Source organism: Dermacentor silvarum, chromosome 6 (genome assembly GCF_013339745.2).
Source record: "Dermacentor silvarum isolate Dsil-2018 chromosome 6, BIME_Dsil_1.4, whole genome shotgun sequence".
Lineage (NCBI taxonomy): Eukaryota > Metazoa > Arthropoda > Arachnida > Ixodida > Ixodidae > Dermacentor > Dermacentor silvarum.
The window spans coordinates 7,397,593-7,424,519 of NC_051159.1; the positions used below are offsets into that span (position 1 = coordinate 7,397,593).

The 26,927-nt window shown below is 44.2% G+C and overlaps 2 protein-coding genes across 3 annotated transcripts in view; one reads left to right on the top strand and one right to left on the bottom strand.

The window, feature by feature from the left end:
- Positions 1 to 26,927, bottom strand: part of LOC119455269 (cysteine dioxygenase type 1) — a 289,109-nt gene that overhangs the window by 127,545 nt on the left and 134,637 nt on the right. The gene's annotated exons all lie outside the window — the stretch shown is intronic.
- The window catches only part of LOC119455270 (FAST kinase domain-containing protein 1, mitochondrial-like), a 30,872-nt gene continuing 14,471 nt past the window's right edge, over positions 10,527 to 26,927 (top strand). The window contains exons 1-4 of the mRNA XM_037716673.2: positions 10,527 to 10,635; positions 16,355 to 16,492; positions 24,009 to 24,122; positions 25,215 to 25,332. Coding sequence (XP_037572601.1) covers positions 10,608 to 10,635; positions 16,355 to 16,492; positions 24,009 to 24,122; positions 25,215 to 25,332 — 398 coding nt within the window. The 5' untranslated portion in view covers positions 10,527 to 10,607. The remainder of the gene's footprint in view (positions 10,636 to 16,354; positions 16,493 to 24,008; positions 24,123 to 25,214; positions 25,333 to 26,927) is intronic.

The window sequence follows — 26,927 nt, forward strand, 5'->3', positions numbered from 1 at the left end:
CCTCCTTCGTGTTTGTCTTTAATCTCTGCCCAAGTGCCCAAGTGCCCTTTTTGCTTTGCGTATTTCCTTGGATAGGTTCTTGGTTTGTTTTTTCATCTCGGAGTACAGATTTAGTGCCGGCGAATCCACAGTATCTACGAAAGACTTTTTCGTCGGTTACAATTGCTCGTGGCTGCCTATTCATCCAATGCTTATCGTCACGACACTTGGCAGAAATGAAGCAGAACGGGATGAACGTGTGGTGTCAGAGATAAGATTTAGTTTTAAACAAGTTCAGAAGGAATCCCATTCACAGGCAGTTTGTGTGAAAGAAACTGAGTAAAAAACGCAACAAGTTTCCATGATAACGACGCTAATACCCTTTTTCGTAAAATATACTTTGCGGGGTTGCGTGTGCTGCCGCTTCATAACTTTATAAGATAATTTTGCTAGAACCACATCATGGTCGCCTATACCTGGCAGCGTTAGGACAGAGGCACTAAACTGGGATCTTGCAAAAAACTAAGAGTCACATTAGCGCTGGTAGCGCCGAGTCTCGTAGGGGTTTCTACAAAGTGAAATAATGAATGTGCATTGATCATTTCACGGAATGCAGTATTCTCGTAGGGGTTTCAACAAACTGGAATAATGAATGTGCATTGGTCATTTCACGGAATGCAGTATAAGAAAGGATGAAGTGCAAATTACTGGTTGGTAAAAGACCATTCCACGCTAGTTATATTAAGTCTCCGGCAAGGATAATGTATGTTGCGTGTAAAGTTAATAATGTGTGCTAAATTGAAAAAATGATACTGGACTGGCAGAACCGAGAGGCCTATAAAAGAACCAACTGCTAATGAAGTACCATCGCCCAGCAGTACCCTGCACCAACAGCTTCACAGGAATCCCTCTACATTAACCGACACGCTTTTTAAACTGCTATGAACAAGGATGAATACACCACTACCACCTGCATTGCGATCCTTCCGGTATGTGTATAGGATGAAGGAAATATTTCACTATCTCGCTCATATTGCTGTCCAGCCATGACTCTGTTCCAATTACCACATGTGCATTCATTTGTCATTTCTAAGAGCGAGTGGAACTGATCAGTTTTGTTTTTTAAACTGCGACAATTAATGACAATGCAACAAGGTCACTTTTAGTAACAGTTCGAGGGTTAACTGAAGGGCATGGTGATGGCTATTCGTCTACGCATGTGAAACAATCTGTTTCAGTGTTATACGTGAAAGTTTTTTTATCCAAGTGTAGTTGATTAAAGCACAGTTTCAGTTTTCCCCCACGCTCTTTAGCAAACTGTATAAGCTTATTTCTTTGTTCTCGAACATTGGGCGAATAGTCCTCATTTGCCCAGTCTGTATCCTTCAGTTTGCGGCATTGAAAGGATTTCGTTCGTATCCTTAAAAAAAGAATTTTACAATCAGGGGCCTCTTCTTGTCTGGCGCATATCTACCTCTGTATTGACTCCTAGTGAGCTGGAACGACTTGCAGACATGTGCAGTGAGCAATGCACTCTCTGTAATAGGCGTTTAGACTCTACTTAAACAGTGTGTTAAGTGCTGATTTTGCTATTTCCTTGAAGCGATTCTTATTAAAGCGCAAGTCCTCATGTTAATGGGAAGTTCACTTCAGTTTATTCAACATCATGATAAGATGTCAGGAGCACAGACAAAAAGCCATTTTGATGAATGGCATAAAGACTCTGTACCCCCGATAGCACACAGCAGGGTACTACATTCATGTGCATGCAAATTGCAACCCATCGACAGCGTGGCACTTGACACAACCTTGAAATATAAAGTGCTAAATTATGAAGTGTTTGCATAAACAAGTTTCAGTCGCTGGTGATGAGGCAGCTGTTAATGCAGTTAAAGGCACCTACCGCGGTGGCTCAGTTAGCTAAATCGTTGCGCTTCTAAGCATGAGATTGTGGGATCGAATCCCAGCCGCGGCGGCCGCATTTCGATGGAGGCGAACTCCTTCCACGTGTAAAACCAGATTGTTTAAGATGTAGTTAATTATCAGAGTACTGGAAATAATATCGACAGGAATTGGGATGGCTTTCTAAAATTTTGCCTGAAATGGAATTCTTGCACTAGGCTGGTATCAGAGGGTGGTCAGTTAGCTGTTACTACGAAAGTATGCAATCTTTTTACCGTCAATTAGGGAAGTTCTAAACAAGAAATAAATATGAAAAGAAAAAATGTTTGCCAGATCCGTACGTACTAATATATCATCAGTAGATCTACAGAAATTTGTATGGCTAACAACTTAGTGAAGTTGTTGTGAAACCACCATCCAGAAGTGGAAGCGATGAAAGTTGTTCCATGGCATGCTGTTTTCCAAATGCGATTTGGATGTAAGCCGGAAAACATTTTGCTTTCTTAACCATGTGCAATGCTGCTTGAAAGCGGATGTTTTAGCAAAATCGATGTGCCCCTTATAAGTGGCAAAAGTGTCTTGGTACAGTCAAATCTCGTTGATACGATCTTCACAGGAAACCGGAAAATAGAATGTATCATCCCAAAATCGTATTATCCAAAGCAAGCTCCAAAAAGTAAGAAAACAGGCTTACTTGATGACAAACTCGCTAGGCAGAATTCCTGTGACGTCGAGTGATACTGCTCCGCATAACACACGCGTTATGCGGAGCAGCATCACTCGATGCCACACGAACCGCAGCCAACACACTTTTATTCAGTAACTTTAAAATAGCTCGTCAGTTTTTGCTGAACCTTTTTTCACTGTTTGTAGACAAGTTCTTTTGGAAGTTAAAAAAAAGTATGAGAGCGCGAAAAATAAAGGAACACCGAAGAGCAGCGTGACACAAGGCAATACGACTGTCAGACGAGAGCAGTGCTTCATTCAGTTACATGACCGCATGAAATCTCGCCTGAAAAGCTAACCAAGACAAGCGCGAGTGAAAGCTGATGCGAGCAGATGGAATTATGTCGCTCTCATACTACGGAACAAGCGGTCCGGCTGACACCAGTTTCCTGCGCATACGTCACTGAAGGGAAGCTCTCGTTGGTCTCCTTCGCTGGCGGCCTGTTTGCCACCACGGCGCACCACAATTTAAATCGGTCCATGGCTGAACCCTCCCGCAGCATGAAAAACCTGCTCCGCGGCAACTTTTGTGGCGCACATTTTTTCGCTAGTGTGGCTGGCCCTCAACATGTTGTTGTCGTGGTTGTTGAAATGTAATTTAATCTAGTACACTTGAATATAAAGCTACAAGTTTCAGGAATACCAGTTTGCAGCCATTTTATTCAATTTCATGTGAAAATGTGATTGTATCAACCTTTTGAAATACATTGCTCCTATACCCATAGGAGCAATGCATAGGAGCCAGGAAAAGAAAGAAAAAATGTATTATCCCAAAAACGTATTACGTAGAATAGTACGAACGAAATTACACTGTATTGTGATTTCTTAAAGTCCTTGAGTTGAAGTTCTGTTGTTGCTTTAAGCCCTACGCATTGCACTGATGCGTTTACGTTCCATCGTCACATCTGACGTTCCCAGGAATGCTCCTGCCTGGTTGTGGAACAACTGGTCGTAAATTAGTTTTATGCAAGGGTTTGAAAATAATATTGTCACGCTCTTGCCTTGAACCACGGCTGCCGCGCAGACAACCATGGAAAAGAAGAGGAGAACGACGTGAGCTAAGCTGCTTCGGGACCGCGCTCGAAACGCTCTCATCAACCAGATTCATCTGGTTCGACATTAACACCTCGTGTGTACATTTGGTGGAGGTGCTGGGTAGGGACTGGGCTCGCCGAGGCATTGCTGGTGAGAGTGTTTTGCTCGGTGGCCGTGATTGCGCGCGACGGCGAAAGTCCAGCGAGGCGACGGCTTCGGCGTAGTTCTTGTGCTGATGGCTCCGTTGTAGGTCGTGGGAGTTACCTAGCACAGCTCCACCAAATGTTACAATTGAATTAATGAATAAAATTCATTAATTGCAAATTCTAGAGCTCCTTTTGAATGAAGGAACTGTTCAATTTTTAGTTGAACCAATTGGAAGCAATTAGAAAGCAATTCCGGAGTTGTTGTTCTAAATTTATGTAAGGCATTTTAGTAGATGCTTGTTTTGACAGGAAAGGGAGAATAGAATGTTTTTATAGTGAGTTTCAGAATCACTGACAAACCAGCCGTACAAGGCGAGATCAAGAGATGCTAACATGCCATCCATCTAGCTCTAACCAACTTGCGATTAAAATGTAGGTTAGGGTCGAGAGTTAATAAGTACTATGATACCATTGGCAGACAAGAATTGTGATATGACTGTGCACCATGCATATTTCCATCAACTGGGTCCCAAAGCTAGTTTCGCATTGAAGTCAAATGAGTGTATGATATGATGAGGCAATGATTACAAAGTGCATGATATGAGTGAAGCAAACTTCAATTTTCTTGAGCAATGGTTTCAGTGGGGCATTGCATAAACTGTGATGATCGCAAATGTAAAGCGAGGAGTCGCGCAGTTCACTGCTACTGTGAGTTTCTGAGTGAAATATAAATATGTCATGCCCATTAAGGGTGCTAATGGGCCTAGACACCAAGCGCCGACAATGCATACAGTGGACTAGCCAATGAGATCACTGTGGCGAGCCACATGACTGTTACAGAGCTCAGATAGTCCACGCGCTGCGGTGAAGTGACACAAGAGACGTCTACTCTCGTCACCGCAGCCCCCTGCATGGCCATAGAATTTCAGCAATAATGACCCTGGGCTGAACTTGTGGTAAGATTGGTTCGGGTTCAGTTCTAAGATGGCAGGAAACATATCGGTTCGATTCTGTTTTGGCGGAAATAACGGTTCAACTCCGGTTCAGTTGGAAACCTTGCTTTCATCATATAGGGCCAAGTGCTGATCATCAACTGTTGGTACTTTTCACCTGCCTTGTCAGGTCAATAAATTATTTTAACAATGGTTACACGTAACTAGGTGAGCATTTTTCGCCACTTCATCATCATCATTGCATCTTCACTTTTGCATCTGCTAGACAGTGTTGCCATGTTTGTTTGGTGCGTGTCACTTAACTGAAAGAAAAAGGTCGCTAAAATTTTGTTAAATTTTGCATCAAGGTCACTAAAGTTAAAGCTGTAACTATTTTAACTAACAAACATTTTGAACACTATAACATTAGCTAACGTGGCGTGACTCACCTGCAGAAGCATTTCACATTTGTGTAGTGCCCATGCAGGTGAAGAATAAATAGTAATTTTAGTGTTAAGGTGTATAGGGATTTTAATTTTCTAATATACCTACATAACAATGGGGGAGCAAGCTAAATATTTGCATTTACCTTTATGTTGTAAGGTGACAAATCCAGGACAAAAATGAAACAAAAAAATGCTGTTACAATTGACATGTCACGCCCCGTGTCAAAAAGATTACAATTGACGTATGACAGCCCGGTCCTTACTTAACATGTTACGCCCCGTGCAGGGGGAATTATCGGAGGCCCATGCCTAAACCAACAGAGGGTGAATCCCTGATTTGCTATGGTTGTCTCGAGTGGTCCTCAATCTGGCGGGCGAGTTGCTGTGATTTATGGCCCCCTTTGTGTGTGTGTGCGCCCAGCAGGCGATGGGTTCCGCCTTCCCCGAACTGTGTACCACTGGGGCCTCGTGTCGCATTGTTTACCAGGCCCTTTGCGTACGTGCATCCAAAGAGCGCCCACAGAGCGAACGATGCACAACGAAGCCTCAAGTCACCGCTATCGGAGGCAAGCCCCCGAAACGTCGCCTAGCAGAGAGGGAGCAGCTGCCGCACCCCCGACTATACTCAGTACCTGTCACGTTACGTTGACGTGAGCGAAATCCCGCCTACGATGTTAGCGGGCCTATTGAGCGGCCCCACCATGTATTTTCGAATCATTCATTCTCTTCTTTTTTATCATTCATCAACCATGAAATAAACTGTGCAAGTTTCGCACTAAGAAATCGTCTTGCCCCTGCCTGGTCACTATGGTCTACCGGATGCCTGCAGCCTGCCGAGAACGCCGCGCTACCCAGTAGTAACGCCGGTCGAGCTTGAAGGAACGGCGTCGCAACAATGCATAACATACTTTAATTTCTTAGCATGGAAATTAAGGCACTTGGACTACATTATCCCTGCAAATTTTGTAGTTTTTAGTGCTCGTGAAAAAAGAATAAAATTTTTTATATGCGCTTTGTCCTTTCTTATGCGATGACAATTGCGTGATCTTTATGTAGGTCAAATAGTATGCTTCTGCCTCTTGATCCACCTAAAAGCTTCGGAAACTATTGATTTGTCCAAAAGCTGTGAGAAGCAGAAGCGGTGCGTTCAGATTCGCATGGATGAGCACAGCATGTGCACCTTTCTACACTTGACCTGTCTGAATGCACCTGCAGTGTTCTAACATTTTTGCAAATGGTCCTGGTAAATTTGTTACTTCTACACTTGCGAATGTTCACCAATCAAACGTGCCTAGGGAAACTGCAGAACCTGCCGCTTCCGCAGTTCTGCAATGATCTGGAAGTTCCTTAAAATCAATTTTGTAAAAAATTTTTGTAAAAATAGTGATTAAATAAACAAAATCATTTTGTGAGCACAATGGAAGCCTCTTAAGGCCACCATGCTGTGATGCACAATTGCAATGTGATTAAACACGGTCACAGAGACCCGTGCTGTACAGTCAATTTGGGCAGCTTACTTGTAGCTTTAGATATTAAAGTACACCATTTCCGAAGCAACTTTTCTAACTTAGAAATCACTAAAGTGTTGCCAATCGTTCTGTCATGCCACTAAAAATCTCACCTGTTGCCAAGAATTTTTTTCCCTAAACAGACCAATAAGTCGCTAAATCTATTGACAAAATCGCTGAAATGGCAATACTGCTGCTAGAAGCATTGCTTAGTCAAATGCCTAAGGAAACCAGGCTAATTGTTACATTGTATATAGGCGTACAGGAATACACACGATAAGTTGTGGGGACCTCAGGATCTTGGAGGGAAGAGCATGCAGTCTTTTGAAGCGAGCTGTGCACTCCGTGCTACGAGCACATGCAAGATGATTGGCTCACATGTTTGTTACAGTACTACCTAGTGATCACAGGTTCATTTGCCACATTCTAAAACTTTTACGTAATTGCTTTAACCCATTCTGTCTTGGAATTACCCGTGCACGGCTGGGAAGAGTCTGTTCTCTGGTCACATATATGAAAAATGCCATAGAGACACTGCACACTTACTTTGGACAAAATTTTTATTGCATGATTCCAATTGAAATCATGTGAATCTAAATAAATTTTACAAGACCCACATATGTTTATGCCTAAAATTTTGTATATGGAGCTGTTTTCACGGGCTTTATATTAAGTTAATGATCCCCCCCCCCCCTCCCAGCCACAAACACACCTCAAAAGATGTTTTTTTTTTTTTTGTAAGCTGTAATTCGCGATAAGTATGAGCAGATGCATGCATGTGTGGAAGCCCCTGAAAGCGAAGTTGTGGTCTGCACAACATCAGCATATACAATGCCAGATCTTTCTAATTATAGTATAGTTTGGTATTGTAAATTTTAATTTGTGCAATTCTGTAGGCAGGTACATCAAATTATTCCAAATAGAATCCCTGGGAGAGAAAGAGCGAGGGCTAGCTTTTTCACTCCCATTTTTTGGCTAGTTTTGTGCCATGAACTCATTTACAACAAAAATGGGGCGGTTCACAACAGCTTTGGTGCTGTAATGATGGCAGCAACCATCATATTCAGCATTGAATCTCAGCCTCAAAAAACAGCCTGCGAAGTAGCTTGCGTCAGGACCCCGAAGTGACCGTAGATCCAGGGCGTTGGCACGCACAGCTGGATGCCGGCATTGCCAGAGCCCGTTCAGCATGCACGAACACGTTTCGAATATAGGGATGTTCTAACAGACTCGGGTGTGGAAGAATTTCACTGGATATACCGTTTAATTGCATAATGCTCACACCTCCTACACTGGCCATCAGAAATGGAAATTTTTTCCAAGAGTAATCATTGCACTCTCAAAAACGTCTGCTGAGATAGTCGTCTGCTTGTTCCAACGTAAGTGTTGACACTGACTCTGAATAGGTTGGGCCACAGTCATTTTATTTATATGTTTAATGACTCTAAGTTGAGCTAGTGCCTGCAAATAAAGGGTCTTTGCAGTTGCTGCTTGTATAGAACCTGTGCTCTTATTACAAGGGTAAATGCTATTTGGGAGTAATTTTTTGTTTTAGTTTACAGCAGATGGCGTGAGAACCTGAATTTTTAGCCACTTTATTTGTGATTTTTCTATTTAGCACCTAGAATGTTCTATGAAAAATTTTCCCACACTCCCAAATTTCGCATGAATTTTCGGCGAGGGAAAGTGTGAGTATTATGCAAGTAATACGGTAGTGAAGCATTTGCGAATTCCTGGGTAGATTTCGGGCCATGGCAAACCATATCACTTGGATTTCAGAAGTGTGTGAGAACTGCCTCATACAGCTCTGCGCTTATTTGATGTATGAGTTGCTTGAATTGTGTACATGTGCAAAGTTTCTTTAGTTTTTTGCATGATTAGTGCCCCGCATGCCATGCAAAGACTGTGAGCATCGCCGACTTCAGTGTTTCCCTGCAGATGCGCTGCCGTGATGGATGATGCTTCTCCCCGATCTCTGGCTGCTTTCTGCAAAGTGCTGTCCAAGGAGCGGCTATGGCTGCCTGACTACTTGAACCGGCTAGTGGCTTATGCAGTGGATAAGCCGGAATGGCTCTTTCCTATTACCTTGTGCCACCTGCCCTATGTGTAAGCTTTCTTCAGTGGCCTGATTCCTGACAAAGCGGAACAGCTCGCAAAGGTTGTCAGCCTCCGTCTTTCTGAGGTAAACAGTGATTCACTATCCTTCCGTTACCAAGATTTATTATTTAAGAATACTGCCGATCTCAAACGATGTCATACATGGCAGCAAAGGGTTACGCAACCTACATGTAAAGTTAAATTCATGTGATATATCATCAACATGACATAAAATAGCGATATACTAATGATGTCATAAATATAAACAATCGAAAACAAGCAAGGCTTATTAAGCTGTACTACTTGAAGAGGCAGGGACATTACCGCATGAGAAATTGAAATGCATAATGAACTAATTAACAAAGTTTGACTGATTAAGTTTTAACAAATTACTTTACGACATCTATTGCTGTTTACTAATAGTAGCAGCCGGTGACTTTGCAAGGCACGTACACTTGGAATGAATTCTGAGGATGGCGCTGTCTCCGAAATATGTGCCATCAAAAGTTGCGGTAAAAATATGCTTTTTCCAGTTACTTTTTAACAACATGCCATTTTATATGTTGAAGCACAAAAGTAACTGAAATGCTAATCTATTTCCTCACACACTTTGGGAATTCGAAGGGTGGCAGACTGGGCTAGCTGGTTTTCTATACTTAAAAGTGGTGCAGCATGAAATAAGACGGAAGAACGGGAGAAAAAGATGCAGTCAAGCTCAACTGAGATTTATTGCCTGAAATGGGGGCTTGTATAATGGCAAAAAAAGACTGAAAAATTGTGAGATCACCAGAAAAACACATCAGAACTAGGAGAGTATGCGAACTGGTTAGGAGAAAAGGGGAGTGCCGCACGAGACATGCTGCGCAGCGGCGACCCAATGCGCATGCGCTATTTAGCCTGTGCCTCCTCCACTAAAGAATGCACTCCGTGCAAGTGATGCGCACCTGTGTTCTTTCTTACTGAATATTGAGTGACGCAACCGGTAGAAGTGCTTCGTCGGCCGCTGCTGCAAAACGAGCTGCCTGAGCAGAGGCTCAGCTCTGCCGTTCAGATTGAATTCTCTGTGTCAATGTAACGCGAATTCAAAACACCTAACCAGCTGCGCTCAAATTTCGCATTAGGGAGTATCATAATCGTCAATGAATTTTTTATCGTCCTTCTGTCTTGTTCCATGCTGCACCACTTTTGACTATAGAAATGCGAGTTCTTTTCCTAAAATTTCAGCCTCAGAGTGCACCTCGTTTTATGTTCAGGCTCGTGACACCAATACAACGCTCTTTTTTTCATTTGTTTTTATCTCTGAGGCTTCATATTGGAGTGAGCTAAGCCACTGGGCGCCACATTGATCCCAACCGTGTACAGAGCTCTCCTGAGCATACCGCATTTGCGCATCGTAGTCCATGCAGGCGTGCGCTGAACATTGAGCTAGATTGCGTTGCCGCGGCTCTGCTCACTGTTCTCCGTGCCCAGCACCATTTTGCTTCGCACAAGCGCACACCAGCTGGGAGTTGTTGCCCCTGTGCATTTGGCGCTTTCTTCTCATGATATAGAATGCAGTTAGTGCAGCTTCAATGTGGTTATGCCTGATTAATTGCAACCTTGGTCAAGACGATAGGCGCTGTTTTGCAGGCACATCAAGTGAGTGGTCTTCGACGTAGCATGGTGGCGCCAAATTCCCCGATTCATCCATCCCCATCAAACTCTTACAAAGCAAGGTTCGTGTTCCAGGAACTTTGACGACCTGCCGACTTGGAAGTGCTTGAGGCAGCAGTGGCCCTGGGCTTCTTCCAGTGCCTGGAGAGTGACTTGATCCACCGTATTTTCGCTCTGCCCTTCATGGAGCGCCTGGATCGTGAGCTGACCGGTATGTAGACTGAAATCTTGATTGTCTTATTGCATGTGATGACCTTCTGGCTATTGCCATAATTTTAGCAGATCTTGGAACTCTTGAAACATTCCAAATGCCATTGCCAAGCAAATTAAAACCGTTACGTCTTATTATGTGCCCCAAAAAACTGTTGAATTTTGTTTCCTACTAAGCAGATTTTTTGTCATGTCAAGTTACAAGGTTAGTGCGAGCCAAAAGTAAAGCCAATCCAATCCATTTCATAGCGTTTGGCTATAGACCCTTTTTGTGGAGTAGTTTGCTCTAGAGGAACAAGATGGCACTTTCAGCCTCCACGCCACTTATTGCCTCAAGCAAAAGTGCATGAATGCAGAACCATTACCACTTCTAACTTGTGGTCAGTTGTCGAAAATGCAACTGGGGCATACTCTGCTCCAGTCATGCTGCAAATGTGGAATGGTAGAGGGAAGACGTGTGTATTAAAGAATGAATTGAATCTGTGTGGCTGAGTTCATGGACTGCTGCTACACTAGGACTGCCTGCTTTGCCAGCTCTTTGCAATGCACGGCTTTCGTCGGGGATCAAAAAATGTACTCGTCAGTCAATGTTGGATCGCTAGCCTCCAAAGTAAGGACTTCGACCCCGAACAAAAAGTACCACTCGTTACATAGTGACGAAGGGAGTAGTATCGCTTCCTGGCATAGTAAGTTTCTCGCACGCATCTACACACATCCATTTGTATCATGAGCGCTCATGTCCGTGAATGGTTAAACAAAGTGCTAACACCTCCTGAGTCCCGCGTGTGCGTGTCACTGACAGCAGTACTCCGGCCACACTCGGAATGTGCACCGCACGTGCGAGTGTCGCTGGCTGTCACACTTCCATTTTGTTTTATGTTCCTTTCCGCTCCCCCTCATGACATAATTCTGGGCTTGATTTCTTGTCTGACCACTGCGCTGCAGTTGACTGCTCAGCAGCTGTCGTTGATGATTATGTTGTGCAGAGTTCATGAATCATGAACGTGCACCAACTATCCCCGACACAGTCCAGAGTCAGCTCTCTTGTGCCGAGTTTATTCGTTTGCTGCCTGAGCACTGACCTGTATTGTTGCTGTACCTTGATGCAGTTTACCGGAGGGTGACGGTGGTTACTCCATCTCCCAGTGTACTTTTGTCACACGTGTCCTTCCCCCACATTATTGTGATTGTGGCGGCCAACCAGACTTATCTGCCTCTGTAGAACTTCGAACTCTGTCCTCAAGTTCTTCCCCAAGGCATAGCTTTGACCACACTGTCGCCATCAGAAGAGTGCCAGATTTCGTTACTGTCGCCGGATTCTCGGCAATTTTTTCCACCAACACACCCACTTCTCCATCCGTACAGAACGATATCACAACGACGATTGCCCCGGACATTCTGCCCTCACAAATAAATGACCCTCCTCATTTGCTCATCACCTACTCCAACATTTCGATTTTGACAGCCGTCCCTTTGGTCAAACCTCTCTTGTGAAACATCACATACACACTGGCAATGTGCTTCCAATTCACCGGCAACCTTACTGTGTGTCACCATTCGAGCGCCAAGTTATTCAACAAGAGGTTGACAAGATGCTTACAAAATTGAGCCGTCCACAAGTCCGTGAGCTTCCCCTGTTGACTTAGTTAAAAAGAAGAACAACAGTAGGCGATTCTGCATAGATTATCGACATCTCACGAAGATCACCAACGCATTGATGACGCTCTGGATTGCCTTCACAGCACGACCTATTTTTTCTCCTTTGACCTGCGCTCTAGTTATTGGCAGATCGCTGTGCACGACGCAGGCCATGAAAACGATGGCATTTGTTACACCTGACAGCCCTACCAGTTCAGAGGTATACCGTTTGGCTTGTGCAATGCCCCGGCCACATTCGAGCGAATGATGGACATGCTTTTGCACAGCTTTAAATGTTCTACCTGCCTGTGCTACCTGGACGATGTGATCGTGTTCTCTCTGACCTTTGCAACACACCTCACCCGTCTTTCATCCATCCTATCAGTGTTTTGTGCAGCTGGGCTACTACTTAATTCTTTGAAATTCCACTTCGGTCAATGCCAAATTACCGTCCTCAGATATCTCGTCCACTCGTCTGGCCCAATCCTGCTAATGTTCGTGCTCTCCTGGAATTTCCTGTACCAATCTGTGCTAAGGACATTCGAAGCTTCATGGGATTGTGCTCGTATTTGCACCAATTTGTTAAAATTTTGCAGACATAGTTCGCCCACTAACTGATCTTCTCAGGAAACATGTTCCGTTTTCTTGAGGTCTCAATTAAGCCACACCTTTTCGCACCTCATCATGGTGCTCACTACCCCGCCGTTTCTCACCTACTTCAATGCCCATGCTCTAACTGAAGTATGCACAGACGCCAGATGCACAGACTATGGAATGGGTGCTGTTTTAGCGATACCAAACGTGGTCATGATCGAGTTATTGCGTATGCGAGCCGGCTTGTTTCCCCTGACAAGAGCAATTATTTTATCACCAAGTGTGAGTGCCTCGCACTTTCTGGGCAGTCAGCAAATTGTGCCCCTACTTGTATGGGCGGCCTTTCAGTGTTACCACTGACCACCACACTTTGCGCTGGCTTTCTACCCTCAAGGACCCCACTGGGCGTCTGGATCGCTGGGCTCTGTGCCTCTAGGAATTCACCTACACTGTGGTGTATACAAGTCTGGCCAACTACACCAGGATGCCGACAGCTTGTCTTGGCACCCATCGACAGCCTAGACGCTCCCATGGAGGACACACCGACCAGCATTTTCTCAATCTCCGCATTTAGCTACATTGGTGATGAGCAACGACAGGACATGTCTTAACAACTGCCTGCGTTCTGACTCGTCGGCCCTGTCACTTCGTAGGTTTGTTATCGTAATCGGCACCTTATATCGCTACAACATGCACCCCGAGGGGTAGGAACTACTTCTCGTCGTTCCTTGTCATCTTCGGGCGACCGTACTCGAGCAACTGCATGATGTCCCTACAGCCGGCCACTTTGGTGTTTCCAGGACGTACGACCTTGTATGGCGACGCTTTTTCTGGCCCAGTCTCTGCCAGTTTGTCATATGTCACTGCCTTCAAGTTGTGGCAATGCTGGAAAAGGCCAGCTTTTTGTCCTGCTGGGCTCCTTCAGCCTATTGATATACCAGCCGAGCCATTTTTCCTTGTTGGCCTTGACCTTCTTGGTCTCTTCCCTCTCTCCACCACTGGCAACAAATGGATTGTCGTTGCTATGGATTATGCGACCATTATGCCATCACTAGACCTCTCCCAACCAATTGCGCTACGGATGTTGCCAACTTTTTGATGCAAGACGTTATTTTACATCCTGGCGCTCCTCGTCAGCTTCACACCGACTTATCTAAAGTAATCGAAGACTTATGCTTCATTCTTTGCCACCAAACACAAGCTTACAACTTTGTACGACCCTCAAACGAACAGTTTTATCAAACGCCTGAATCGTATGATCACTGATGTGCTCAATGTATGTTTCATTTGATCATCGCAACGGGGACACTGCACTACCTTTTGTAACTTTTGCGTATAACTCCTTGCACCATGATACCAGCGGCTACTCTCCCTTTTATTTTCTGTATGAACGAGAAGCAACGCTCCCTTTTGACAAGCTTCTTCCAACCCTTGCCCCACTGTCGACTGAATACGCTCGCGACACCATTGTGACAGCCAGAAACATGTCAGATTGTCCGTCTGCCTGTCTGCATCGCAGACACGCCAGCAGTTGTGGTATGGCACCAATCACCGGGACGCCCACTTCAGTATGGGTTGCCTTGTCCTTCTCTGGTCACAATCTCGGTGCACTGGCCTCTCTGAAGAACTACTTTCAAGATATTCTTACCGTGTCTTGCAACAAGTGACAAATGTTACTTATGAAATAGCCTCGCGCGATCCTACCACGTCTTCTACTTGCTTACACATTGTGCACGTTTCTTGTCTCAAGTCATTTTTTCACCCACCACCCTGTCTTAGGCACCGGTCGGCACTTTCCTGGCCAGATGTCAATGTCATGAGACTGCGAGCAATGTGACAAAGATGACGTTAGTCACTGGGTGGAAGCAAACAACATTTATAGAGATTGTCTTTCAACCGTCTTGGCTGTGTTGTAGCTCGGTGAAGGAAGCTTGTAAATACATTTCTATTTACATCTCTACCCTTGGCAATATTATATTACTACTCTCATAACCAATTTACCCAAAATGAAGTTTCATTGCAGTTGGTGTTTAATATCTGAAGTGCTGGGGCAATGTGGTTCATTCTGTTTGTTAACTTCTTTCCTACTACAAGGGGCTGACTATACAAGTCACAAACTCTTGCTCCTTCGCTGGGCTAATAAACAATGGTATAATTTTCTGCGTGTTGAAGGGGCACTAAAGGAAAATTATTAAGCTCAGATAGATTCATTGATTATTCATTTAGAAGTCTATCATCGTTTTCTGTGTGGTATTGCTTTGACTTTGTCAAACTTTACTGTGTAGAAAACTTCCACCAAAGGTCCCGCTTCTGCACCTCGATTTGGATCACCCGCGCTAAAATTAATGAATTGATGTTATTACCACATGGCCGTCCTATCTCCCACTCTCAGTGAGTCCGCCACTTTTGACGTTACACGAGAGGTACCGTAGTCAAAAATAGGTGGCCCCACTCTGATTTTACATTTTCGTCATTTTCTCGCTTACAAAAACTGTTATCGCTATGAATGACGATTTCATTAGTACAGAAGCCTGATCTTTTAATCTAGCTCGACCAAATACAGTAGAACCTTGTTGATGTGATCCCTTTTCATACGGCTTCCCTGCGCCAACGTTTGCCATCAAGAACACAAGAAATAATCTAATACAGTTACACTTTCCTTTATCGGTGATATGTTACCTGGAAAACACAATCTTTCGGCACCATTGTTCAGTGCATCGCCAAACTGCCATCGTATTATATGTATTTAAGCCACTAGATTCCCTGTATGCAAAAAGTGGCACGAGGCACGCACAATCAAGAACAGTAGCTGCCTGCCGCTTTCCCGCAATACCCATCTCACGTGAGAACACCAGCACGCGCTCAGTTTCCTATTCCAGTACCAGCAGATAACCTCCCAGGTTGTCGCATACCGCATTCATAGTTATCGCCACCAACCCTACTGCAATAAGCATCTTCATCTATCTGTTTCCCAGCGCGTGTTTCGTTGCTCCGTTGGAAGCATACAGCACGCTTTTAATAGGCAATAGCTCAAATGCGCCACTGTTCCCTACTTAAGGCGGCGCAGAGTGAGCATAAAGTTTTGCCCTGGTGGCATCGTATTTCGGCAATGCCCACCAGCTCAATTTCATTTTGATTTCCTGTCGCTGTCTCAAAACATTCCTGAAGAGGAAAACAAAAATGTGTCCTGCGCCGCTCAGGACTCACCAGCGGCGCGCACCAGCATCTCGAGCTGCAACGACTCACGCAACTCTTTGCATTATGTAGGCATCAACTACAGTTGAGTCTGCCAATATCGGCGTTCGGATTGTACATTTTCCCGATTAGTAAGTTCTTAGATGCGGTTCTACTGTATTTTTCTTTAGTGTCCCTTTAATCTTCAAACCTGCCATTAGACTGATATTCCTCAATGATTAGTTGAAACATAAAAAGTAATCTCCAGCCTTGCTAAACAGGTACATAACTTCGGTGTCTCTTCAATAATGCAGGATTTGTTGGGAGCGAGTACTCGGATCGCCATGTGCGGGAGGTGCTGGCCATGCTCAACCGCATAACCTGCTTGGACTTTCCGGAAGAGCACGTGCCATGGTTCCATGACCAATTCTACGCAACACGAGCCTTAAACAGTAAGGAGAGCACTTTGTTTGACGCTGCCGCTGGTAAGATATGGCACATTTCAAACAACAGAGTGCCACTCAGGTTAGAGAGGGAAAGCCTCAGAGGATCGTGACAAATCGTGATGCAGAAACACACAGGTGGACAGACATGCACTACTTCTCTCTTAACACTCTTCCATCGTCTCTTCGTCGGTCCGTCTTTGTGTTCCTGTGCTACAATTTGTCATGAGGTCAAATCAACAAGCTAAAACAGTCACATCAGACGAAAAAAGTCAACGGGAAGCGTTAGCTTCCGTTGACTTTTTATAGGCTGATGATGATGATGAGACCTGCCGAGATATGCTGCTGGGAACACTCATTGGTTTTTCTAACAAGACTCAGTATGGCGACATTTTAGTGACTTCAGTTTCAAGTTGGTTGCTTCACCCAGTGGGAATGACGTCTTATAGATATCCTATGGACATCCACTGTCAGGACATGGATATCCTAGGGATGTGTCGAACACGTCCTGCGGGTGTCCCTCACATGATCGCTTGGCTGCACTTTTCGTGTCTTGCGAACATCCCTTGCATGTCCGTAAAGGACATTATCGGTGCATGCTGCGTTCATATTACAGACATGTACCAGGCCCTTTTGCATAATATTTGCAATGATTTCTTACATTCGCATCACACCACTGTGTGACAGGTACAACGGCCAGAGCACCCAAGCATCAAGAGCAGATACATCATGTGCGCATGTTACGTGTGCATGCATGCGAGCAGAAGTGCAGTGTACTTTTCATTCTGCTAGGCCTTCTGCCATGTGCAAGTGGTTCGTTGAACTAACTGAACTTGCGTCAGAAAATTAGTAAAGTACAGCGTACACACGAGCTGCAAACATGATAGTTTCGAATTGTAATTCAATGACGTGAGAAAACTGAATTCTGTTACGAGGAAACTCCAAGACAAAGCCTCTTGGAGGACAAATATTCACATGTATGCTGAAAAAGGTAGATGTGCAATATCCTTTGAACATCTGTGGTAGGATATCCAAAACAGGCCATGTGCGATATTCTCAGGATATCCGTGGTAGGACATCCAAAACTGGATGGCCAGCAGATGCCTTATTTGTTTCCAAAAGGATGCATGGACATTGGGACATTATTTGGATGTCCAACAGACTAGGTGATTTTACTGGGCAAAAACTGCTTCATAAAATGCACTTTATTTTTAAAAGGCTAGGTATGCAAAATTGGTTTTACTGCTTGTGGGTTGTGTCATGGTCATAGACTGATAATACTCTGCACTCATAAGTCATGGAAGCACATAGCACAGTAGGAGTAGAATATTCACATCAAGGGCAAGTTGCAGTTTTGTCCCTTGATGTGAATATTCTTGGCCCTTGATGTGAATATTCTTGTTCCGATTTATGAACAGTGTAGATGGCAGGACTTGTCTGCTTGCTCACGGATACACACTTCCACTGTTTCTTGCACAATGTCTTTGTTACAAGCAGCTGTGCTGAGCGAAGCATAGAGTACCAAGGCGCACTTGATCTATGTGAATTTCTCATAAGTGTCATAGCTGAGTCATTTGCCAACTAAGCGCGTGTTGCAGAATCACAGTTCTTTTTTGTTTTTGTTTTCAGAAATGGTGAGCTATAAGTTTGTGCTGACCTAGGTAATGCAATGGCAAATACATTGTTGTTTAACTAAAAAAGAATTTGTACAAATGAGCCAGCCAATTAGGTACATTTGCTCATTTTCTGACGTGACAGCAGAGGTTAACTCTCTTAAATATTGGTGTCTCTCAAGCACTGTGAAGGCACAACAAGCAGGCATAGTGCGGTTTTGTACGCAACATGTCTACGCCATGTGTACCAATCACAAAAGTATAAAAACATTTGGGCTCATAACTCGTTCCAAATGAGCTGTCCTGCTGGAAAAATCAGGACAGCCATGTCCCTTCTAGGCGTGCTTCATTTTTGCTTTTGCAAGCTGAGGGATATCATAGAAATTGAGTTGTCTTTGCCCGTTGTTTTCTGAGTATCATAAAATTTTTAAAAAGGCCTTTCTCTCCTCTTGGTAAGCGGGTTCAATGTTTGTCCTCTCTTGTAGAAATCGTATTGCATGCGACACGTTTCTGTAGACCAGTGTTTCTTAAACTGTGGGTCATGAGCTTTCCTCTGTGGGTCATGGAGGGTCCAACTATATGTACATTATGCTTGCTGGAACAGAGTTGAATTTTCAGCCTCGGTGCCCATACTCTTTAAACATCATGTTCCTTTAGGGGTAACATAAGCATATGTATATATATATATATATATACAGTGGAATCTCATTGATACGATCTTCACGGGAACCGGAAAATAAAGCACACCATCCAAAAATCGTAGCATCCAACATATTACGGAGCAGTGGGGCATGGTGTGTCCATGAACAACGAAGACGATTTAGCTAGGAGAGTGCGCAGCTGGTTCGGGCAGCCATCTTGTGTATCCAGCATTGCTGTAGTTTTGTAAATACTTGTAAATACACCTTCGCTTGAATATTTCTGCCCCGTGGCATTTTGGTGGAGTTGCTGGCTCACTACGACCCATCCGCTGCTACTGAACTTCACACGGACGCCAGCGGCCATGGCATAGAAGCTGTTCTCGTTCCGCAGCAGAACAATGCACAGCGCATCATTGCATACGCAAGCCGCCTTCTCTTGACCACAGAGCGGAAGTTTTCTATCACGGAATGCGAGTGCCTGGTGTTGGTTTGGGCAGTGGCCAAGTTCCGCCCTTACTTATTTGGCCGCCTATTTTTCGTTAACACTGATCACCATGCCCTCTGCTGGCTCTCATCACTGAAAGACTCAATCGGATGACTGGGTCGGTGGGCGCTGCAGCTACAAGAGTACACTTTTACTCTTCTGTACAAATCTGCCCGTTTACACAAGGATGCTGACTGTCTCTCCCGTCACCCAGTCGACAGTCCAGACCATGATGCCCACGACATGGATGCTTGCGTCCTAGCCATTTCAGACTTGCGTGACATTCGCAATAAACAATGCCGTGATGACTCTCTATGTCTCCTCATCGATCGGGTAGTTTCTGTGCACCCCGAACCCGCTATCAGCGCATTCGTCCTCCTCTACGGCGTTATGTACTGCCGCAATTTTCGCCCTGAAGCCCCGGAACTTTTGCTTGTTCTACCTCGACATCTTCGGGTAGAAGTTCTTGCGCAGCTACATGACACGCCCACCACCGGCCACCTCGGTGTCTCCCGTACCTACGACCGCGTATGACGCCGCTTTTACTGGCCGGGCCTGTCTTGCTCTGTGCACCACTACGTCACTGCCTGTGCACTCTGTCAGCGCCCCAAACGACCTGCTGTATTACCCGCTGGACGTTTACACCCCATTGATGTCCCTTCCAAACCATTTTTTCGCGTCGGCATTGATTTCCTAGGCCCTTTTCCTACGTCTAACACCGGTAAAAAGTGGGTAATAAGCAAGCATTGGTGACATGCTGCGCTACGGATGTTGCAGATTTCCTTCTGTATGACATCATACTACATCACAGCGCCCCAAGGCAGCTGCTCACTGATCGCGGCCGCATATTTTTGTCCCGCATTGTCGAAGATCTTCTTCGTTCCTGTTCTGCCGTGCACAAACTGACCACTGCAGATCACCCCCAGACCAATGGATTAACTCACTGGCTCGACCGGACGTTGACGGAGATGCTGTTCTTCTACGTTTCTTCGGACCACAGGGACTGGGACGACTCGTTACCCTACATAACATTTGCATATAATTCATCCCGCCACGAGATCGCCGGCTTTTCACCATTGTATCTGCTGTACGGCCGCCACCCAACTTTGCTCTTCGACACACTTCTTCCACCCGCGACCAACATTCCAATAGAGTATGCCCGCGACATCTTTGGCCCGGCTCACACAGCTCGCCAGCTTGCCCGCTCAGCTCACGGCTTACTGCCTCACAGTTTGCACAGAAGACGAGGTACGACAGCCGCCACCGAGTCGTTCATTTCTTCCGTGGGTCCTTAGTTCTTCTATGGACACCAAACCGCCACATCGGATTGTCCGAGAAACTTCTCCCGCGCTACACCGAGCTTTACAAGATCCTGCACCAGCTCGGCGACGTCAACTACGAAATCTCCCCGCTGGACTATCGTTCATCGTCTGCCCCTGTTCCGACTGATGTCGTCCACGTCTCTAGGCTGAAACCCTGTTTCACCGCGACTTCGCCCCCATAAACACTACTGCCGAGACGGCGGCTTTCCGACCGGGGCATGATGTTACGGAGCAGTAGGGCATGACATGTCCATGAACGAAGACGATTTAGCTTAGGAGAGTGCGCGGCTGGTTTGGGCAGCCATTTTGAGTATCCAGCGTTTCTGCGATTTTGTAAATACGTGTAAATACAACTTCGCTTGACTATTTCTGCCCTGTCGCAACATTATCAGTTCAGCTCAGTTTTATTTCCTTAAAGACCCCTTTGCTAAGAATATTACGTAAGGGGTGAGTACAGTTGATAACATAACATAAACACAGGTATTTAGAAAAGCTGTACAAGAAAGCTACATTTCGCAAGTGCATAAAAGCAGAAAGAAGGGAAAAAATAATAAAATTACACGTGAAAGAACAGATTATTTTTCAGCCAGCAAAGACACATTTTCGAAGAACGATGTTGGGCAAGTGATTTCAGCGACATGGTGGGGAAGGGCATTCCAGTCTGATGCTGTGCGAGAAAAAAAAGACAAAAAATTAGTTGTATGAGAGCGTAGCTGTAAGACTTGTAATGGGTGCCTAGTTCATAGGGAATTGCGTGCAGGTGGTGGGATATATGGCTCGTGAATTAGGGAACTGTAAAAGAACTTATGAAAGAGGCAGAGGCTGGCTACAGCCCCTTGCACGCCGCGCGGCGACGTGCAAGGGTCTGTAGATCAGATTTTGTTCTTATGGATGATACGCTTACGTCATATGAGTAGGATGAATGGATGTATCTGACGACGCAGTTTTGAAAGGACTCGAGTGTGTTAGCAAGATACACTTGATATGGGTTCCAGATGGGTGACGCGTATTCAACTTTCGGTCTGATTAGGGATTTGAAAGCTAGGAGTCAAATCATTTTATCGAGAAAAGAAAAAAATACATATCATCCCGAAAAACGTATGACATAGAATCGTATCAACGAGGTTCCACTGTATATATATTCGTTAGGGCAGTTTCTTTTTTTTTTTTTCTGGGATGTTGTAATTGGGAGTGTGGGTTATACACCTTGGCGGGTTATACGCGGAAAAATAGTACTGCTAATATGATGACATAACTCCTAAAATAATGTTTATTATGCAGAGTATAATATAAGTCTCGGCCACAAGATGAACTGCTAAACGGCAAGACAAATGGCAGTCTAAACCTTCAATTGCCACACACAAAACTTCAGTGAACTCGGCCTTGCAACAGCAGCCAATTTGGTCTCACCAAAACTGTAGAATGTGGGTTCAGCAGAAATGGCTGTAACAAGAAAGCAAATATGTTCTTCTTATTAAAGTACGTGATTAAACCAATCCTTGTTAAAAAGCACTAACCAGTATTTTTGTAGCTCTCTCTGCCGTGGTTAATCTCTTAAGATATGAAAATGTAAATATGTGCATCATTGAAAAAAGTAAATTTTCAGAAAGCTTATAAAGATGGGAGGGTCATGGTAGGCTTGGTACTACTAAAAGGAGTCACGTACTGGAAAAGTTTGAGAAACACTGCTGTAGACGCTTTGTATGTATGACGCTTGTCCTGCTTGGACCTGTGCAAGGTCTGCAGTATTGTATAACTAAAAATAAATAAAAAATATTCCAGTATACCGATCTGCCTGCACTTCAGAAAAGCACACGATGCATTTGGCAACAATTTTAGCAATTGCAGAAATTGGTTAGTAGTTTCTGGCTATAAATACTTGGGGGCGGTTATTACAGCTGATCTTCGATGAAAGAGTCACATCACGTATACTAAGAAGAAGGCCATGAGGCAACTAGGTTCTTGTGGAGAACGCTTAACAAAGCTTCAAGGGAAGTAAAACTACTGGTATACAAAACTTAAAAAATGCCTATACTTGAATATGTGGCGGACTACTGACCGGTGCCAACATTTATAGTTATTGTAATGCTGTATTGAAGTAGTCTGGCAGTCACCTCAAGCTACATGAAGCAAAAAAAAAAAAAATTAAGGTTTGAATCTGCTCATTTTGCCACTGTTTCTTAATTCGACCTTTTGGATAATTCGACCTAAACTTATGGTCTTGTAAGGGTCGAATTAGCGGTAGCCGACTGTATTATTCAAAATGAAGTTATACACATAAAAAGATGGCACTTAGCAAGTATGGTGGTTGGAAAACCTTCTGAGAATATTTTATTTTAATACTAAAGTTGGTTTCAAATTGCTGGACCTGGCGTGATCGAGATTACTGTGATGTCATGACACAGAAAAATCTGCTGGCGTTTTGTAGCAATTAGGCTAGCTACGATGACGTTGCTCATAAAAGAAAATTAATAACAAGAGTGCTGCATACATTTATTCTGGCTGCGTTTGCACATACTGAATTTAGTTTCAAAATGCTGGGCCTGGCGTGATCGAGATTACTGTGACATCATGACACAGCAAAATCTGCTAATTTTTTGTATCAATTAGGCCAGCTACAATGACGTTGCTCATAAAAGGAAATCAGCAACAAGAGCGCTGCATGCGTTTATTCCGGCTGCATTTACATGTGGCAACTGTAGCATTTGCATGAATGGAACAAGCCAGGATATCATGACATCACGATGCAGCCACCTCCTAGGTACACAAGCCGAAACTGGTTCCTAGGTTGTGTTCCAATACTCGCCATAGACGGCATAGTAGACGGCTAAGCAAGCAGTGGTCAGCTTAAGTCTCATTGCAGTTCTGGCAAAGTAATTAGAGTAGACAGCGTCACGAGGACAGCATTGAAGTAAAAAATGATGCAATCTACTTTGCTGTCCATACAAGATGGCAGCTGAGCAGAAGGATTAAAAACTGGACTGGAAGGTCCTCGGTGCACAAGAAAACGCAGTCATGTTTCCTATGCACCTAATGTAAGTGATGTGTTTTTCATAGGCTCACACAAGCGAAGAGTTAAAATACAGAGATAATGTGGGCTTTTTCGTGTCACCGCAAGGTGGCATCACGTCGAATAGACGTCTTTCAGACAATTCCAGATGCCTTTCATTACTTCGGCTCAAAGCTGTCTTCTTGGCTGTCTACTATGTAGACTGTCTTCGATGCCGGCCAGAATTGGAGCAGACCCATAAAAACAAGTGTTATGGTAAAATATTTGCAGCAAACTGACTCTCGCCAGTATATTGTCTAGGACTTTAGGATGTAGAGGGCTTGTACCTTCATTGGCTGCAAAAAAAAAAAAAAATGGAAGGTTGGAAATGTCATGTGATAAAATATACCCCATCGGTGGGCTGTGTGGAATGAGCTGTGTTTGAAGCAATGCCGTCTGTGCTGCTTCAATTGCAGCTCGAAGACATTTCACTACCCTGCAAGGAGACGTTCAAGACAACCTGACGCACGTCCTAGGCGGAAGCCAGTTTGTGCAGTGCCATGTATTTGCACCCTACAGCTACCACCTTCGTGAGTTCTTCCTTGTTCTTTCTTTTTTAATATTTGCTTCATAACAAACCATTTTGCCTTCCAGTGCCTTTCGCCGAAATCCTGCCTTGCCTTTTGCATCACTCACTGAGGGATCAGTAGTGATGTCAAGTCAACATTACCCATGAATGTGTACGAAGGTCGGTGACACCCTCTACACTGCAATTTGACTTGTAGTGTCTGGTTTCCGGGAAAGCTCATGGACGCTCTGCGGTAGTCTAGTGGCTGGGGCATTCTCTTGCTGAACTCGAGGTTGTGGGTTTTCAATCCTGGCCACGTTTTGATGGGGGTGAAATGCAATATAACGCTCGTGTACTTAGATTTAGGTGCACTTAAAGGACTCAATCTGAATCCCACATTACGGCGCGCTTCATAATCAGGTCGTGGTTTTAGCACGTAGATCGTGGTTTTAGCATAAAAATAGGTGTGGCTACATGGGCAGTAGGAACATGAGAGTGTGTAAACGGGAGGGCGAAGGAGACGGAGGGCCAGACGCAATTTGATGTATTTTCTTGAAGTTCACAGAGGAGGAGGAGGGTCGTGGAGACAGAGGAAGTGGGGTATTCAGGAGCACTAGGCCAGCTGATTTGTGTACGATTTGTCTCCTCTTTGCTGGAGTTTTTCTTTGTGTTGCCCAGTTTCATACATGCCGTCCCTGTAAACTTGTCACACAGTAACAGCAAGTTCCAAGAGCGTGGTAAGTTCCGCGAGTGCACAGTCATGGCAGCCAGTATGAATAATGGTGGCGGTAGGATGGTAATGCTATGCTAAAGTACTCTAATAACCCCAGGCGGTTAAAATTTAACCAGACCTCACATCTGAAGAGAGCTCATAAAGCTACATTTATCTGCAAATTAATGCACCATAACACAAAATAAAGATTTTAAAACATTTTTTGTCAGTGACTCAATGGGGCTATGTGGTGTAGTGCCATTTATAGTGGCTAGCCCAATTTAGTGACTAGCTCAAACCTTCACCCCTCTAAACCCAGTGGGCCTCGTGAATGTGTAAGTGGTGAGCAGTGTTTGGCATGAGGTCATGAATCTTACTAAATTGATCGCTTGTCTTTTCCAGAGCTGTGTTGTGAGCTGGACGCTTCAAAGGCACCTGTCCCACTCAACAGCAGCAGCGGGGAACACCGCAAGGTGCCGCATAGCCAAGCTCCAGCAGTCTCACGTACAGCTCACAAAAGGTACGTAGGCTCAACAGAGTTCTTACACGTTTACTGATATAACATTGTTGACTTGGCTTTTATTTTTTTGCTTTAAATGAAGACCTAAGCTTTCAAAACCATTGAAAAAATACTGGTAAGTGTCACAGTATTCTGAATAATTTATTACAATATTACTTGTTTCTACGAACCAATTCATGGTTTCTTTACCAAGCAGGTAGATGCGTCACGAGGTCACGATACACTGGTTGGCTCCGTTCCTACGATTCCTGCAGCTGCCACAAGCAAGCGCAGCCAGCAGAAAGGTTCAGAGTCTACGTCAGCACCAATGCACCTAAGACTGACAACATCTAGATTAACCTGTCGATCAAAAGCATCTACTGCCTGCTTGAGATAAAATACATCCGATAATTTTGAGGCAGTGGGCTTGGAACATTTTAGCACATTCTAGCCAGAATCTTTATTTTCTTTTGAAAGGCAGATACGGCAGTTTATTTCGCTCGCTTTTAGTTCGTTATAATCATTTTCAGCTCCTAAGAAGAAGCTTTAGCTCAGGCCCTACTCTGATGCCGTCTATTCAAACACCACATGTAGAAAAAGAAGTTAAATAAACACGGCCAGCCAGTGTAGGCAAAGAAAAAGAAAGAAGACGTTTTGGAATACGCAGGTGCTACGAAATGGCTCTCGTCTGAGTTTTTTTCTTACCCGTTGCCGTGTAAGCATCCATACCGTACATGTAAAATACAGAAATGCTTTTCTGGGATAATGCTTTTCATGGACTGATTTTAATGATATTTGTTGCATTAGAGAGACACTAGTGACTATAGGAAACAGAATTTCGATTCATGACCTGAATGTTTTGCAAAAATTGCCATAAATTGGTTAGCTTGAAGAAACAGAAACATGAAGTTTACAAATCTGTAGCGCTGCATGCAAAACAGATATTGCAGTTCTGTAAACTGCATCTGTTAGAGCATCCAAACTGGACAAATTTGGTATAACAATTTGCAGCTTACGTGGATTAGTTGCAGTGTTTACAAGGGCTTTGCAAAAGACTTATTCCAAATTATTGATATATTTCACAGGGGTGTGCAATATATAAACTTTGTTCGCTTGAGATGTATTATTCAATGCAGATTACAGAATCTTTAAATCGTTGATCAATTTCTGTGTCATAGATTGTTTCTCAAAAGTGTGACGCAAGGTACATTGGGGAGTAGAAACTAGGCTTCCTGACATGAAGGACTCGGGAGCATCTGGTGTGGTGACGTTGCCTAGAAAGTGGCGGATCCCTCGTATTATGTGGGAATTGGCTATAAGCTAAGTTTTCATTGATGTTTACTCCAATGTCTTCACTTCTCGTTCTCCACTTGAACATAGCTCAGCGCTTCTCACTCAGCACATACTTTGGTCCCATTTTGTTCACCTAAATTCTTTTCACATACTCGGCTGCTTTTGATGGCAACTTCTTCACTTCTCTGTAGCCTAGTACTTCTTCAGTTTTCTCACTTTTATGTAGTTCAACAATTCTTGCTCAGTGCGCACTCTGGTCCCATTTTGTTCACTGAACATCTTTCTCCATACTCTGTTGCTTCTGTTGCAGACTTGTTCACTTC